We start from the raw sequence: 16,722 nt of genomic DNA on the forward strand, positions 1-16,722 counted from the left end.
TGGAGGTGTTTTTTGATAAGTGGTGTCATCTTCAATTAGTAAAAGAAAAAATGTAGGATTACAGAAACTGCTTAAAACAAAAACAATGACTGCAGCAATAAAATGGAAAAATGATCCCATAAATCCCTTAAAGCATTGTAAATTGATTTTCAGATTAATTAAAACAATAATAATAATAATAATAAAAGTACTGTCTATTAGTTTTAAACTCAAAATATTTATTATATTTTTTACAGTTAACAGTTATACATGTGAAAACAAAAATACAACTAATGCATTAATGTGATTTCTAGAGAATATTCTCATGTTTGTCTCAAATTTCCTAAATATGTCATTGTTTGCTTTAGGATTTTTTCCAGCTGTGGCAGCAGGCCTTTTACACAGATCTACCAACTACCTATGGCGATATTTCAATGACAAATGTTGTGAGCGCAGTATTGCAAGTCGAGATCACATTCATGTAATACGAGCAGAATCTCTTTGCTTGCTCGCCGATTTCCTCTGTTCGTGGACAAAACTTCTTGCGCTCTCAAATATATGCTGCTCAAGTGCCGATTTTCTTGTGCGCTCTTAAATAAACGCTGCTAAAGTGCGATTTAGTGTGTTTATGTAACAAGTATGTCTGTAGATTTGCTAGGAATATTTATGAATGTCTCCAACAGACCTACAGAGTGGCATTAATGCGTCTTGAAGTAAAGTGAAATGGCTATAAACTCCGGCAAGATAAAGTCATTGTATGCAGACCCTTTATCTATAAAGTATAATTATGTAAACTGTGTTCATCTTAACTGAAATCTGCTTCATGTTTGCCATCCTCAGGCATCACACACCTCTCAGTCACCATGTCACCTTAAAGGGTTAAACAAATAACACACAGCACGACTACAATTACAGAAAAGTTTGCGCTGTTATAATTCATTTACCTTTAATACATTTTGGGGAGATTATAACCCCCATTAAAAAAACAATGACTGAATGTTTTGAATGAGAAGCTGTAATGTAGCTGTGGCGGTATGAAGTTTGGTTTGGCGAATGAATGTAGCAGAAACCATGTGTGTTGTAATGTCATCAACAAGGAACACTTTACCTCATTTGTTAACTATCTGTAAGACATTAACTAACCTAAACTAATAATGATCAGTTACGGGATTTATTAGCCATTATTAATTTTGAGCTGAAGAAATGTATTAGTAAATGTTTGGATTGGCAGTATTGCTGATTATTATTTCAACTACTGGAGATTAAACCGTATTGATTAAGTAAGATAAACAAACTGAGAAAAGTATTTATTTAGTTCAAACAGAAATTTTGACACAGTTTTCATTTGGGGACATAATTTGAAGTTGAAAAAAGGAAATAAATATATTTTAAAAAAGCAGTAATACTGTGTCATGAAACAAGTATCTTGATAATATCATGTTGTAGACACACTGGTGATTATCACCCCCAGAGGACAGTGAATAATGCTGACAGAACTAACTTTATTGGGAGAACTTGGTCTTTATAGGTTAAGTGTGAGCTGTAACCTAACTGTAACTCAAAAATAATGATCATTTTCCACACACTCCCAGCATCCCTTCTCTACTCATCTAGTGTTCAAACTAATAAAGTCCCCCCTAAAAGGCTTTTATAGACAGCACACAGCACTGGTAAAAATCAGACACACAAACAAACCACCTCCAGAACTGTTTACACTCTACATGAACGGCTTACCTCTAGTTGTCTCTGCACATTAAACTGGTGGAGGATAAAAAAAGCACCCTTCACCTTTAATCTTTCTGATTACTTTTCCTTGTAACGTTTGTGTTTCGGCTGCAGGGATCGGACAGGGTGTTCCAGTGGTGGCTCTGATAGTGGAGGGGGGTCCGAATGTCATCTCTATTGTCCTGGAGTACCTGAGAGACACTCCTCCAGTGCCTGTGGTGGTGTGTGACGGCAGCGGTCGAGCCTCTGACATCCTGGCCTTTGGGCACAAGTACTCAGAAGAGGGCGGGTATGTCAGGTTTATCTCTCTCTACACTGTAACACTGCGATTATATATGAATATTCATTTACATATAGATGAAGATTGAACTGTCGTACAGGCTAGAGCGCAACAGTAGCCACTCAATTTTCAGCAGTAATTTTCCCACTCATTTTGAGACATTTAAGCCATGAATGAAACCAACCGGGTCTCAAATGAATCACAGTGTTTTTAGCAATGAGCTAATAGTCCCATAAAGCACTGTAAATTGAGCTTTGTTTGCATTAAATTTCTAACAATTATAATAATAATAATAAAGTAAGTAATGTCCATTAGTATTAAACACAATATATTTATTAGATTTGTACAAGACATGTTTTAACAGTTATGCAAATACAAAAACAGACATACAAATAATGCATAATTGAATGTGATCTAGTGGATAATTTCTTAAACGTGTTGTAATGTCATCAACCGGTAACACTTTACAATGAGGTCTCATTTGTTAACATCATGTAAGACGTTAACTAGCCTATAGGAATAATTATCAATGAGCTATTTGCACAGTTATTGTTTTTCAGGGCAATGGTGAACTTCCGGTAGGTTTATGTGACTATTTTCAATTTCATAAGGTTCCTTTTACAGCATCAATGTTGTAATGTAATTTTGTCATTAGAATACATTCAGTTAAATAGACTTAAAGAATCCATTTGGATGTTAAAGCGTAAAAAGAGATGAAAGACCGTTTAAACGCAGGCGCCATCATTAGCAGCGAGCTAGCGCAGAAACTCCATTGAAAATACTGGGGTAAAAATTCATTTCCATATTTTAAAGACATGGCGCAGAGAAAAATATAATTTAATGCAGTGCTTCTTGTTTGGTCTGATACCCACTTTATATCGTAACTCAGCCAGGCAAGTGATGATAACAGAAATCAGATCCTAAACGTGGCGATTTTGCATAGGATGACAAAATGGCTGACTGAAAATAAAAGTCTGTGTGAATATACTCCATTATTTATTAACATTTATTAGACTTTATTAATTTTGAGCTGAAGAAATGTGTTAATAAATGTTTGGATTAGCAGTATTGCTAAATTTTATTTCAACTATTGGAGTTAAAACCTTATTAATACCCATAAACCTATATTTTTCAGTCAATTCACTGAGATATTTTTATCATTTATTGCATGATATTCAAATATTCGCATTATAGACAATTTACAGCCCTGAAATGTATTCAAATATACAAATTATATGAGAGAAATACTAAAAAAAACTGTTTAAGAAATTAGGGAGACCAATATACAATATGACATTTGCAATGCACCATAGGAGTGTAAGGTCAATTTTGCCACTGTTTTCATCATTTCTGTTTTAATTTTTATTTGAAATCACTGTGACTTAAAGCTATGGTTGGTCGTTTTATGAAAGGGTCATAATTATCATTAAAAAAGCAGTTTGTCCTAAGGAGGAAATTAATGGGAATTTTTCCTTCCGGAACCCTCCTGTTGCGCTCTGCTGGAATGTGTTGATTGCATAAATGAACTGCTCTGATATGCCAGTCTCATCTTTCTCTCTGACTACATGCTAGAATCATAAACGAATCTTTGAGAGACAGTTATTAGTCACCATTCAGAGACGTTCACATACAGCCGGGACGCAGGCCCAGCATCTCTTCATAATTCTGATGGAGTGCATGAAGAAGAAAGAACTGGTGAGTCTGTACAAAGTGCCTATATAAGTCCTAATGATTAAACCCTCCCTGATCTGACAGATTTGAAGAAACTTCTCTAGAGCCTTTCTTCCTGAGCTTGAGTTCCTGTGCGAGGGTGAACTCGAGAGAAAGCCAGGAGATTTCTCTGCCACACATTTCTCTCAATGTCAGCATGCAGTTATTCTATCGGACAGTCAGAGATGCGTGTAAAGTGGAGCCTTCAGCTCGGGGCTGATAAATGTCACTACCTCTGCAGTCCACATGAAGTACATTTCCTCAGGCCCTAACCCGTCTCTTCCTTTTAGCTTCTCACACACACACACACACCTTCTCTTTATCTCTGGATGCACAGAAAAGAACACAATTCTTACTACTGATATTATCAGCCAAGTCTTGTCATCTTTTTGAATCCACTGCTCTACTGTTCAATTATTCACCAGACTGACAACATCATAAACTTGTATGACTTTTCAATTAGAGTGCACTTTCTGCTTTCAGCTTTTAGACAGTTCACATTTATCCTTCCCCCATTAGCCATTATTTCCAGAAGTAGATCAGTAAAGAGTTTTAACATTCAGCTTATAGGTGCCGTCAAGAGAAACATTTACTTTCAACCCAGGCTTATTCTGAAAACGTACCTCTAAAGACGTTGTTTTCGTGATTCCACAAGATCCGCTGTGTACGCTTTTTGAGATCTCAGATTTCTCTCGCGAGTGACATTTGTGCTTGCTGTTCTCGTGTAAACCCACCAGAGGCCGCTGTTGACTGATTTTTTGACAGACTAAGTGAACGATCGACTGACCCACCCTCCCCCTTCCCTAAACCCAACCAATTTATTAATTGACCCGCCCACCCACTTCCCTAAACCCAACCAACACGTTTCAAAAGCAATCCTGAAAATAAAGGCCTCTTCTGATTTTTACCCTGTTTTCAGATTTTACCACATTCTCTCCCTCTTATTTACTTGTTTATTTTATTTTTTGGCTTCTGTTTTTGTATTACCTGCTTTCTGGAACTGCTCTTCACTGGACTCAAACCCCGTTGTAGCGTTTATTTTAAAAAATGAAATGCAGCCATTCGTACCTCAGGCTACATAATTCGCGGTCTCCAGAAACGTCTGTAAGGCTCGTTTTCAGAATGAGCCCATGTTGTTTTCTGTTATCTTAACATGACTTCATATATTTAAAGTGACCGTATTTATGCATTGTTTTGGTGAGTACAACTTTTTATGTACTGATTAATATGGCTGTTGGTTGTAAAATAGGCTCATTCTGAAAATGCAGCCCTATATACATTTCTCTAGATCGCGGAGAATGTAACCAGAAGTACGTATGGCTGCTTTTTGTCTTTAAAATGGGGCGCCATTGCTTTTTACGCTTACCATCTGTCCAGTTAGCTTGCCATGTATGTCAGTGGACTTAAGACGCAGAGAGAAGTTGACCAGGACATTAGGGTTCGATTCCGGCGAAGAACGGTTCTAGAAAGTGGGTAAGACAAAAACTGAAACCAAAAAATTTGATAAACAGGTAAATAACACTGTGAGAATGTGGAAAAAATCAGTGAGGACTTTTCTTTTTCTGGAAGCTTTTTAAAACTGTCAGTTCGGTTTAAGGTAGTGGGTTAGGGAAAGAGGAGGGTGGGTCAGTTGATGGCCAGTGAGTCATTCATTCAGTCAGTCAGTCAACAGCGCCTCTAATGGATTTATGTGATAACAGCAGGTGCGAATGGCACTCGTGATAGAATTTCGAGGTCTCAAAAGGGTACACAGCAGCCTATAGTGATTTGCGAAAACAAAAAAAGTAGCTTCTGGGATGTGTTTGGTGCTCCAGTAATGTATACAGAGGTACATTTTCAGAAAAGGCTAGATGGGTTTTTGAGTTTTCACTGGTTTTAATATATATTACATTCAGACTTTAAAATATATAGTATTTTTGTAGCTTTCCAATGAATTGAAGTGCAAGAAATGAAGAATGGTGATAGTAATTGTCTCCTAAAACAAAGAACGCATTGTAGCTAAAACCAAAAAGTTTGCTGGAAATTCAATCTCAATGCACAAACCTGTGTAACAACTTTACATAATGCCAGCCTTTATTGATTTTCATTGGCTGCCTGCGAACAACATCTGCTTTTACCCTAAACACTGTAGTTGAGGCCTGGAAGATTTTGGCTCATGTTGTTGACAAGCTGGGAAAGCCTGTTTTCTGCTCTGGAAAGCAAATCTGCTTTGTATTTTCAGCCCAGAAGTGACTGTTAAAATTTATCATTATTGTTCTTATTACTGTTTACATGTGCCAAGAAGGCATTTGAAATGGAAAATCAAATATGGTAATAGGTGTTTGGCTTCTCACTCTAGAAAAAAGGCAGTACCTTTTGAAAAGGTGACCCCAGTGACAGCACCTGTACCTTTATTTCTAAGAGTGTTACATGCACTGTAAATGTTTGACCAATCACAAAAGACTGCACCATCTGACTAATCACAACAGAATAGACTCTCATAAGGTGAAGGGTTAGAACTACTAACTTTGACAGTACTGTGAGAAAAGAGTTGATGTAATATATGAGACAAATATTCTATTATGCCTTGATATGGGTGAAAATCTATAGTTGGAACAGAAATCTTATACATATCTTACTTAAAATGTATAACAGGGCCAATTGCTGAATCTATCAAAATGAATAGAACCATGATTTGCATGCAGAGTTTCTAGTTGTCTTTGTATGTTACTGTAATTTCAATTCAATTTCATTGCTGTTTCTGAATATTTTCAGTCATTAAATCATACATTCTCAAAGTGATTTTTGTGTTTTTCTTTTATTATGAATACTTTCGTTCCTTTTAGTCGTTGTAGTGGCTTCACTCAATGTCTGTGCATGTTTGTGTGTACTTGTGGTTTTGTGCATATATTTTGATTCAATTCATCGTGTATCTGTTTTCAATGTTGTTTGTGCATGCGTGTCCACTGTGAAATAACTGATCTTTATAAGATGACCTTATCAAACATGGACATGAATCTTTGTACCCACACACCATATGACTATTTACTTAAGTCTGTGTTATAAGGTAATAGTACAGCATGTTGGCTTTAGTTTACATGCCACCCACTGGAGTATTCTTTCCTGATGACTCAAAAGTGAGATCACAAAACCTTTGTGAGACAAAACTGTTACTGAAAGGGAAGGATTTTTAAGTATTTTGTCTAAGAACAGTTTAGCAAACAGTAGATTTAGCATTGAACCAGTGTAAGATCAAAAATGCCCTTGCAAACTAATTGGGTAATGCACATTTTGAAAATTGCACAAGAAATTATTGAATTTTGAATAAAAATTATCCTTAATTCACAAATAGTAATTTTACGCTCGCTTGAGGTGATTCTGTAAAAAAGGTTGTGAAAAATGGGAGATGGAAATTAATTTGCGAAATTAACTCGTAGTGAACTTTACACCTATGTGACTAATCAGCTGTCTCCATACGCTTATTTCACGCGGCCGACATTTTAAAGAACAAAGCGAGGCTGCAGTGGGAAGAAACCCGGAAGTATAGGACCAGCATTGTAAACATTGTAGTAACATGCTTGGACTACAAACATCCAGCTGTTGCCGAGATTTCAAAATGCAGAAATGGTGTAAACATCACTTTAATATCATTCAGTAAGTTTAATTTAAACAATTAAAAGCAATTTAGCATCAAACAACATCACTTTAAGAGTAATGTGCTCAAGTGTCCTCCTAGGCTTCAGTTCATGGCACCAGTTAAACACCATGTAGATGCTTTCCTGCTTCACCTATGTAAACCGGTGAGCGATAAAACGCTGCAGACCCCTTGTAGCACTCCCTCGTGTTGTCTGTAATGGTGTTGTCCCGGTACTGAAGTTTTAAAAACGTCCATTTCCCGCTAACATTTAAGCGCCACTGAGCGCGTTCATAAACAGCGCTGATTTACCATAGTATTCACCAGTGCAAACACAGATACACGGACACTGGAGCGTGAAACAGTCGTGAAGATTAGTCGAGTCATCAGCAGCTCGCTCGTCTGAGTTTGTACTCGGTAAACAGCGGAAGGTGAACTGATGACCTTCTCAGCCAATCACAGTGATTTCTGTTGAGCACGTGAACACAATCGTAAATCAGCGCTGTTTTAAGATAGCCATCATAAGTGCCTTAAATGTTAACGGGAAATGGACGTTTTTTCTTTTAATTCAGTATGGTGACACGTCTAATACAGTGAAAGAATCAGTTCATTAACTTGAGTTTGATAAATGGCATCGCAAACGTGTGTTTGGGCTAGAAAACGTTAGCTAACTAGTGCCATTTCACTTAACTTAGCTGAAAATGAGCTCTGATATCCCTTTTTATTTTCACCATTCATTCAGAACGGACCGTCGAGTAGTCACTCGGTGTCACTTTCTCTTCGCTGATAAGATATACAGCCAGGTACACAATGTTCCTATGTAACTCCCAACGATACTTCCGGGTATCTTCCCACCGCAGCCTCGATTTTGCTTTTAAAAATGGTGGCCATGTGAAATCAGTCTTGCCTTGTTTACTGCTGGTTACTAAGCTACCAATACTACAGTCAGTCACTCTGACAACTTGATGGAAATGCGCCTAATTTGCATTTGGGAGATTTTCTTCTTCTTTTTTTTAATTTTGAAAAGATTAGCTTTGCATTAAAAAAGAAACCTGTTTATTGACTTAAACAAACATGCTCAGTGGTGCATCTGATGTGTTTTGGGGCCTGGAAGATCTTCAGTTTACAGCACAGCACTCATCTCTCATCATCATACATGCACATGGTTCAGCTCAGTGCTGGATCTCTTTTGCTCCCTCATTGCTGCACTTTCCACTAAGGACGAGCCAATGGGAGAATTTCCATGCTTGATGTGGAACAAATGCTTACAATTTACAACTGTGATTGGAAAACTGGAGTGAATGAGTGTTAGAGGTGCCTTTGGCAGTCTTTGAGGATATTTGGCAAAGGTTTTTCAGAGTAATTATCATGTCTTAACAGGTTAATTTGAAGACATTAACATCAAAATGTATGAGTATGTAAAAATCAATTCTAAGTATTGTTGCTTGTGTGGTATATGCACTGCTGATATGCAGAGAATTCATTCAGCAAACTGCACATTATTATTAATTCCATATTAAGAATATAGGCTTAATCCCACTATGTTATTGGCAAATATTTAGACATTTGTACAAAATTGCATGTGATAATAATACAGCTTATTACTGTATGAAATGTTTTTTCCCCCTAAGTATGCGAAATGCAGTAAACTATGCAATAGTTAGTAAGTATTGTTTTTTAAAGGAAATTTTAAAGGGTTTTTCGAAAATAGCCTTTATTATGTCACATATTTGACCCTGGACTATAAGAGACCTTTTTCTTTTTTTTTCAAATTGAGATTTATACGTCATCTGAGAGCTGAATAAATAAACCTTTAATTGATGTGTAGCTTGTTTGGATAGAAAAATATTTGGTTGAGACTGTATTTGTTTGAGAAGTTGAACTATTTGAATTCAATATATGAATTAAGGGTTATAAATAAAATCTAAATATTGCAATAATCGTCTTTAAAATTAAAGTAAAAAATAATAAAATTATTATTGAATATTACTGATCAACAATTACCTAATGATTTTGATGATGACAATTACCAAACTTGATCATTTTGACACATGTAATGTATTTTTGGCTATTCCTATAAATATACCCATGCAACATAAGACATTCATTAAAGATATACAGTACACATTCCCGCACATTCCAGAACCAGACAGTTTAACTCTATTCCACTGCATTATTGCTTGACGTCTTGTACATGATTGTACAATGCAAACTAAGGTGTACCTATCAAAAAATGCAGTTGCAGAACGATGTTTCAGTTTGCTTATAGACTGAAGTCTAATAGACAAATATTGAAGAAATTTGAGCTTGCTGCTGAGCTTTGCAGAGAGAATTTGTAATGTTTCTGGTAGTGCAGAGGTTTATCAAAATCAATCGATAGACTGTGTAAGAATGCTTAACAGGGCAGTTTTTGCCTTTAAGCTGCTAGTTGATAACTCCACATGCTGAGCATGACAAGAGCTTAAGGGCTGTTGCTGATGCCACCATATATGCATTCATGTGTATGTATCACATTCAAGTGCAAATGTGCAAAAATTGCCTCAAGGAACATGCGCTGATAAAAAAAATAAACGTATTCGAGTTCTCAAGCTTCATAACCTCCTGAATGTTTTTTTTCTCTGGAAGAAATATTATAATATTCACTTTTGCATCCAAACATCTTTCCTAAAGGATAAGCAGATTTTTATTCCGAATAATAATTAAATGGGCGACATGGTGGCGCAGTGGGTAGCTCGATCGCCTCACAGCAGACGGTCGCTGGTTCGATTCCCAGCTGGGTCAGGTGGCATTTCTATGTGGAGTTTACATGTTCTCCTTGTGTTGGCGTGGGTTTGCTCCAGGTGCTTTGGTTTCCCCACAAAGACATGTGGTACAGGTGAATTGGGAAAGCTAAATTTGCCGTAGTGTACGTGTGTAAAACATAAATGCGTAAAACATATGCTGGATAAGTTGGCAGTTCATTCCGCTGTGGTGACCCCTGATTAATAAAAGGACTTAGCCGAAAAGAAAATAAACGAATGAATATTAATTAAATAAGTCAAATTCATTATTGTTTTTATCTGAGTTTAAATAGAATAAAGTCTGAAATCTGGTCATTTTACATCTGATTACCATAATAAATAAAATGTGTGCTAACATGTTAACATATTCAGAAAAGAAAATCTAAGGATAAGAAAATAATACTTCACTCATTTGAGCTGATGTTCAGTGTGTGCTCTGCGGAGAATCAAGACTGGTATAATGAGATCTGTAGGGATGTGTCTTAATTCAACTTGTGCTTCTTTGAAGCACCGGAGCAGATGTTTAACCTGAACTCGACAGAACAGGCCTCCATAACCTCTCGTACTCTCAGAACATGACCCGCATACACCTCTCCAGATGAGAACGGGGCAGCAGCAAACTACAATTAATTATAACCTTATTAGATCACATTATGTTCCTGTTAGGGATTCGCTGATTCTGTTCTGTGTGAGAATAATTGGCACTTGACACATAAAAGAAGCATTATGTCAGTCTTTTGCTCTTCTCTGCAGTAGGCTTTTCATACCTTATTCAGGACTGAATTCCATTCTTAATCTCTTTCCTACTGTGGAGGTCTTTGTTCCTGTAACCAGGGGAGGGATGGTTCAATTAATCAGACTGACAGCCTCTCTGTCTATTTATCGCTCTCATTCTGTTTTCCTAAAGCATCTTCCTGTTTCCATTGACTTACCATCGAGGAGTTTGCACTGCTTGTTTTTTTCCTTCAAACTAATGTTTTTTAACCTCCTCTTATAGGAAACATCATTGTTTTCATTTTCACTGAAGTGTATAGAAGAGTTTACCAATGGCAGAAATGTCCTCAATATTTAGGAGTATTAAATGAATATGAAAGGGGTTTTAAATGGTAAATGATTGTGAAATTAATTAAGCCAATTTAAGTACACATGTAAGCCATCAGTGGGTGTGATTTTGCAAAGTACAATGCCATTAACAACTATGTTGATCCTGGAATGTCAGTTTTGTAGGAAAATGTAATCCATACCTGTTCCTTAATCCTAAACCCAACCATAACTGTAAACTATTCCCCAAATTAGAGGGGAATAAGAGTTGGAGATCAATCATGTAGAAGTGCATAAACCTAACCAAAAGCCTAAACTTAACTGTATAACATAGCTTAATGTATAATGCATATTTTCCTGTGTATATTTTTTGGCCATTCGTGTAATTAGCTGTTTGATTCGTTGTTGAATTCATTTGATTGTTTGAACTAATCTAATTAACTTTTAAAAGATAACCCCTTCGTGGTTTTCAACTTCTATGAATTTTGATGAATGAGTCTTTTTTTTTTAGAACATACTACATACTTTGAGGACTGATGGTTACCAAATTCTTTTCTTTATTTTATTACCTGTCCTTTCCAACACTAGAACAACATCAATAACACTCTGAGCCATCAGCATGAGACTCGCAGAGCTACAGAGACCCTCAAACATGGAATCAAATCTCTTTGTTTTGGGAGAATTGCAGCAGGCTGCGGCCGGCTTACATATTCACTCTCTGACAAGCACTGCAGCGCCACTGGATTAAAATGAATTACGGAGCTGCGCTTGCTGTTGTTGGGCTAATGAGGAGGGCTTTTGAGTGTTTTCTTTTTTCCGATGAGGGAAGGAGTAGCGTTCAGATGATGCAATGAAGATTTCTTTGCAGGATAAGATGGGATGTGAGATCGATTTAATTATACACAATTAGGTGCAGTTTGATTGGAATCAGCGTTTAATCTCTAGTTCTCATTGGGGAATCGAGTAAACCGTCCGATGTGAATTGAAATGGATGTTGAGAAATGAGACTACTAAACAGGGATGAATTCAGTAATAGTTGTTTGCAGTCACTGATAGAATTGTTTAGTGGTAAATTCTCACTGCATTACTCTAGTAGCTGATTCACTAAATTCAATATTTCTAATACAAAAAGGTTCACAAATTAATTGGGCAGTTCCCTGGTCATCGTGGAATCAAAACAAACTGAATATTGCAGTATTTACTGTAAATGATTTATCCATGCACATTATTATTATTTGATGTGCCCTTGCAATTCATAATCAAAATAACTTCGTCTGCAAGAAAAGCTCTTCTCATCTGACGATGTGTATATAGGACTATTTCTTATTCACATAAGACGCATCAGTTTTAAAAATGGGAAGAATCTAATGATCCAGTATATTCCCAATGGACAGAATCAAGCCCTACCCTAAATTTAGTCTTGTTTTAGAAGCTGCTTTATTCAGATATACAGTATGTAACAAAAAAAAAAAAGATCACAGCTTCTGTTTCTTGCTGAAAGTTAAAACTATAGCTCCCTAATGTAAGATAACATCTCAGAATATGCTGAAAGGCTTCTGGTCCCACATTTTTGCTGATGTTTTTAATATTTTATTGAATCTTATTTGATTGATGCTGCTAATTCTTCTAATACACACACATTCTTTTTAATAAGCTGTCTAAGAAGCTTTTCCAACTATTTTTCAGTTCCACAAAGAACTATTCAATGATTAGTTCTAGATAATCTAAGAAACTTTTGTCCTTTAAACATTTTGTGGAATAAAAAAGTTCAATGGATGCTCAATGTTTTAGATGTTAATATCAATATGTTAGTCTTAAGTTAATGTAAGCTAATAAGCTACAACTCAACAACAAAATGACCAATTTAGAACAAGGACTCAGCAATCCTGCAGGTGGGCCGCAAGATAGCTTAAAACCTTTCTAACTTATCATATAATTTTTGGATTTCATTAATAATATGCTATATTAAAATGATTGAAGTAATACACTTTCTCCTGTTCTGTGATTGATTACTTTAAACTCGGTGCAAAAACAGCCTCATGATCTAGTTGCTTCTGCAACTAGTACGCGTAAGCTTGTTCATTCACAAACTGCGTGAAGTGACAGTGAAAGTCTCTCTCTGTGTATTTTTGTGTGAACTATTTAATATATCAGCATAGTTGTCTGAATTAATGTCCTGTGAGTGTTTTATAATGCACAGTGCGTCCATACAGGAGGATCTGGTAAGGCTCAAAAGTGTTTCTGCCATAGAATGTAAAATAAACCTGCATGACCTTCAGACGCGCTCTGGTGGAGTTGTTCACTGTTCCTGTCAGCGATCTCCCAATGATATCCAGCTGCAAACTCAACCACCATCAGATTAAACTGATTATTTTACTGTATTTTACATTTGTCTGTATATTTTTCAATAGTAGATATTAAATAGACATTTACTTAGTCCAGTTTAAAGTCAGATCTATTAGCCCCCCTGAATTATTAGCCCCCTGTTTATTTTTTTCCTCAATTTCTGTTTAATGGAGAAAAGAGTGTTTCAGCACATTTCTAAACATAATAGTTTTAATAACTCATTTCTAATAACTGATTTATTTATCTTTGCCATGATGACAGTAAATAATATTTTACTAGATATTTTTCAAGACACATCTATACAGCTTAAAGTGACATTTAAAGGCTTAAAACTACGTTAATAAGATTAACTAGGCAGGTTAGGGTAATTAGGCAGGTTATTGTATAACAATGGTTTGTTCTTTAAACAGTCGGAAAAAAAAAATTAGCTTAAAGGGGCTAATAATTTTGACTTTCTCCGGAAGAAAAAATATCAGACATACTGTAAAAATTTTCTTGCTCTTTTAAACTTCATTTTGGAAATATTTAAAAAAAAAAAAAATCAAAGTGGGGCTAATAATTCTGACTTTCCTGTACATACATACATACATACATACATATATACAGTTTTAATAAATAATATATATTGGGCAACGCAGTAGGTAGTGCTGTCGCCTCACAGCAAAAAGGTCGCTGGTTCGAGCCTTGGCTGGGTCAGTTGGCGTTTCTGTGTGGATTTTGCATGTTCTCCCTGTGTTCGGTGGGTTTCCTCTGGGTGCTCCGGTTTCCCCCACAGTCCAAAGACATGCGTACAGGTGAATTGGGTAGGCTAAATTGTCCGTAGTGCATGAGTGTGAATAAGTGTGTATGGATGTTTCCCAGAGATGGGTTGCAGCTGGAAGGGCATCCACTGCGTAAAACATATGCTGGATAAGTTGGCGGTTCATTCCGCTGGGGCGACCCCAGATTAATAAACGGACTAAGCCGAAAAGAAAATGAATCAATAAATATATTATATAGTTTTAGTTTTATATGTAATTAAACTTAAAGAAATAATAGAATAAATTATATAAATAATTTATTTGTTAATAAATAAAGGTTTAAATGAGCCTTTCATACAAACATTTTTTGAGAAAATGTGAGAACGCTGGGCCTTTAAAAATTGATCATAGAATAAAGTGAGCCCCGAATTGAAAAATTGGTTGCAAACCCCTAATTTGGAAGATATAATAATTAATTCAAAGCTTGCAGCTTCTCACTTCCGATATGGATCAACATTTTCATGACATCAGTGTGCACTTCAGCTTTTCATCCAATCAGATGCCCTATAGGATCTGAAGTGTACCAGCCCCTATAAAGCAAGGCAAGGCAGGGCAAAGTAAGTTTATTTATATGGCACATTTCATACACAATGGCAATTCAAGATGCTATACATAAACAGGAACAAAAGAAACAACTATAAAAAATAAAAATCACAGAGAATTTTTTTAAATCAGATAAAAACAGATCAAAATGTGTAAAAAAACATGTTTTAAGGAATGAAAAAGAAAAGAAAAACATAATAGTGTGATCCGTCAGACGTAGTACAGTGTTCATTTGGTTCAGAGCTAAACAGATGTGTTTTAAGTCTTGATTTGAATGTGCCTAATGTTGGAGCACATCTATCATATAAAGTGATCAACTCATTTCTTTAACTGACATAAATCTTTAACTGACAGCTAACACCAATTCCACATGCTGTATTAGGGACGTGTGGGGTAAACCAGAGCACCTGGAGGAAACCCACAGGAACACAGGAAGAACATGCAAACTTCTGCTCGTGCTAACCACTAAGCCACCGTGCCGCCCATAAACAAAGTAGTTAATTTCAAGGCACTTCAGTTGACTTTTATCCGTTCTTGATGAAACCTTCAATGCCTGTAAACTTTTGTTTCTAAGAGTTTAGTTTGCGAAGCATAGAGTGCATCTGATCTGGCACCATGTATTGATCTAGCTCTGTGAATCAGACACCTGAATATTTAAAATGGTGAAAGTGCATTTGACAACTGGATATTAGCCTGTTTAAAATGCTCCATCATTTCCATTAGTTTGATGTGAATTTTTGAATTCACCCCTCTTTTCTTTTCCTTTTTGTTAATAGCCATAATTTCATAAATGGTTTAATGCATATTCTCTGTCTTAATTATATTTGTGTGCTGTGTTATATTTGAATTTCACCCGGTATTTAATGCACTGGCCAGTTGAGTTCCTGATGAAAACTCACGTCAAACTGTGGTGTTTCTAGCCTAGAAACCTGTTTTATCCTTGCCTTGCATAACTGGGTCTCCAAGTGATGAGATGATGAGCTGGTCTTTTTACTTTGGTGGTTTATTTCTGGATTTTTTTCCATGCTGCTTGTCTCCACGGACCCCATCACATTAGCATAATGGAGCAGTAGCTGCTGTATTGACCAGGCAGGAAGGGTGCTCTGGGAGTCTTTTTCCACCCTCTTAAAGGTTTGATCGATTGGAGTTTTTTACTCGCTTTGTAGAATATTCCAGGAAACTCATACTGCACATCTTGTTGATTTGCAAAGAAGAGATGTATCAGTTCCCAAGGTTGTAAAACCATTAGAATGCATACAATAAGCATCATGCTTACAATGAAAGCCTATGGGACATGTATAGAGTAACTATTGTGAAAGTATAACAATAACTCTTACAATTTTAAGATAAATGTGACAAATTTACACTTATCTTTTCTGTACTAGAGATACATGAATCTGTTTAAATGGACCAAAACTTCACTCACAGAAATTATATCAACAATTCATATAGTAGATTCATCCCCGTAGAACAGAAGTATCTTCCAAAAAGGACAATTTAGATCAGGGGTTCCCAAACTTTTCAGCTCGGGACCCCTAAAATAACTATTCCAGTGACTCGCAACCCCCACTATCCTTGGAGGTGGTTATAAACATACAAACATTGCATACAACGGTGCACACACCAATAGGAACTATATAAACAAGAGCAACAGAAAAAAGTGCAACGGTCTAACAACCATGTAATTTTTTTAGTCATTATTCATTTGTTTCATTTAATATTAACCTCACTTAATGAGAATGGTGGGAAGAATGTTTTCAGCACAAGACTATAATTTCTATTTTCAGTCGTGGCCTTTATTTTTAATGTACTCAAGTGCCATAAAGGTGTCAAAGTTTAACATTGTGCCGTAATATCAACCTGCTGAATCTAGCACTTTTGCTGTGTCATTAATCTAGCATAATA

The 16,722-nt window shown here is 36.1% G+C and overlaps 1 protein-coding gene across 2 annotated transcripts in view; it reads left to right on the plus strand.

The window, feature by feature from the left end:
• Window positions 1-16,722, plus strand: part of trpm3 (transient receptor potential cation channel, subfamily M, member 3) — a 194,219-nt gene that overhangs the window by 94,378 nt on the left and 83,119 nt on the right. For both annotated transcript variants that reach the window (XM_056457789.1, XM_056457790.1), the window contains exon 7: window positions 1,819-1,993. In XM_056457789.1, the coding sequence (XP_056313764.1) occupies window positions 1,819-1,993 (175 nt within the window). The remainder of the gene's footprint in view (window positions 1-1,818; window positions 1,994-16,722) is intronic.

The sequence above is a fragment of the Danio aesculapii genome, chromosome 5 (assembly GCF_903798145.1).
Source record: "Danio aesculapii chromosome 5, fDanAes4.1, whole genome shotgun sequence".
Classification (NCBI taxonomy): domain Eukaryota; kingdom Metazoa; phylum Chordata; class Actinopteri; order Cypriniformes; family Danionidae; genus Danio; species Danio aesculapii.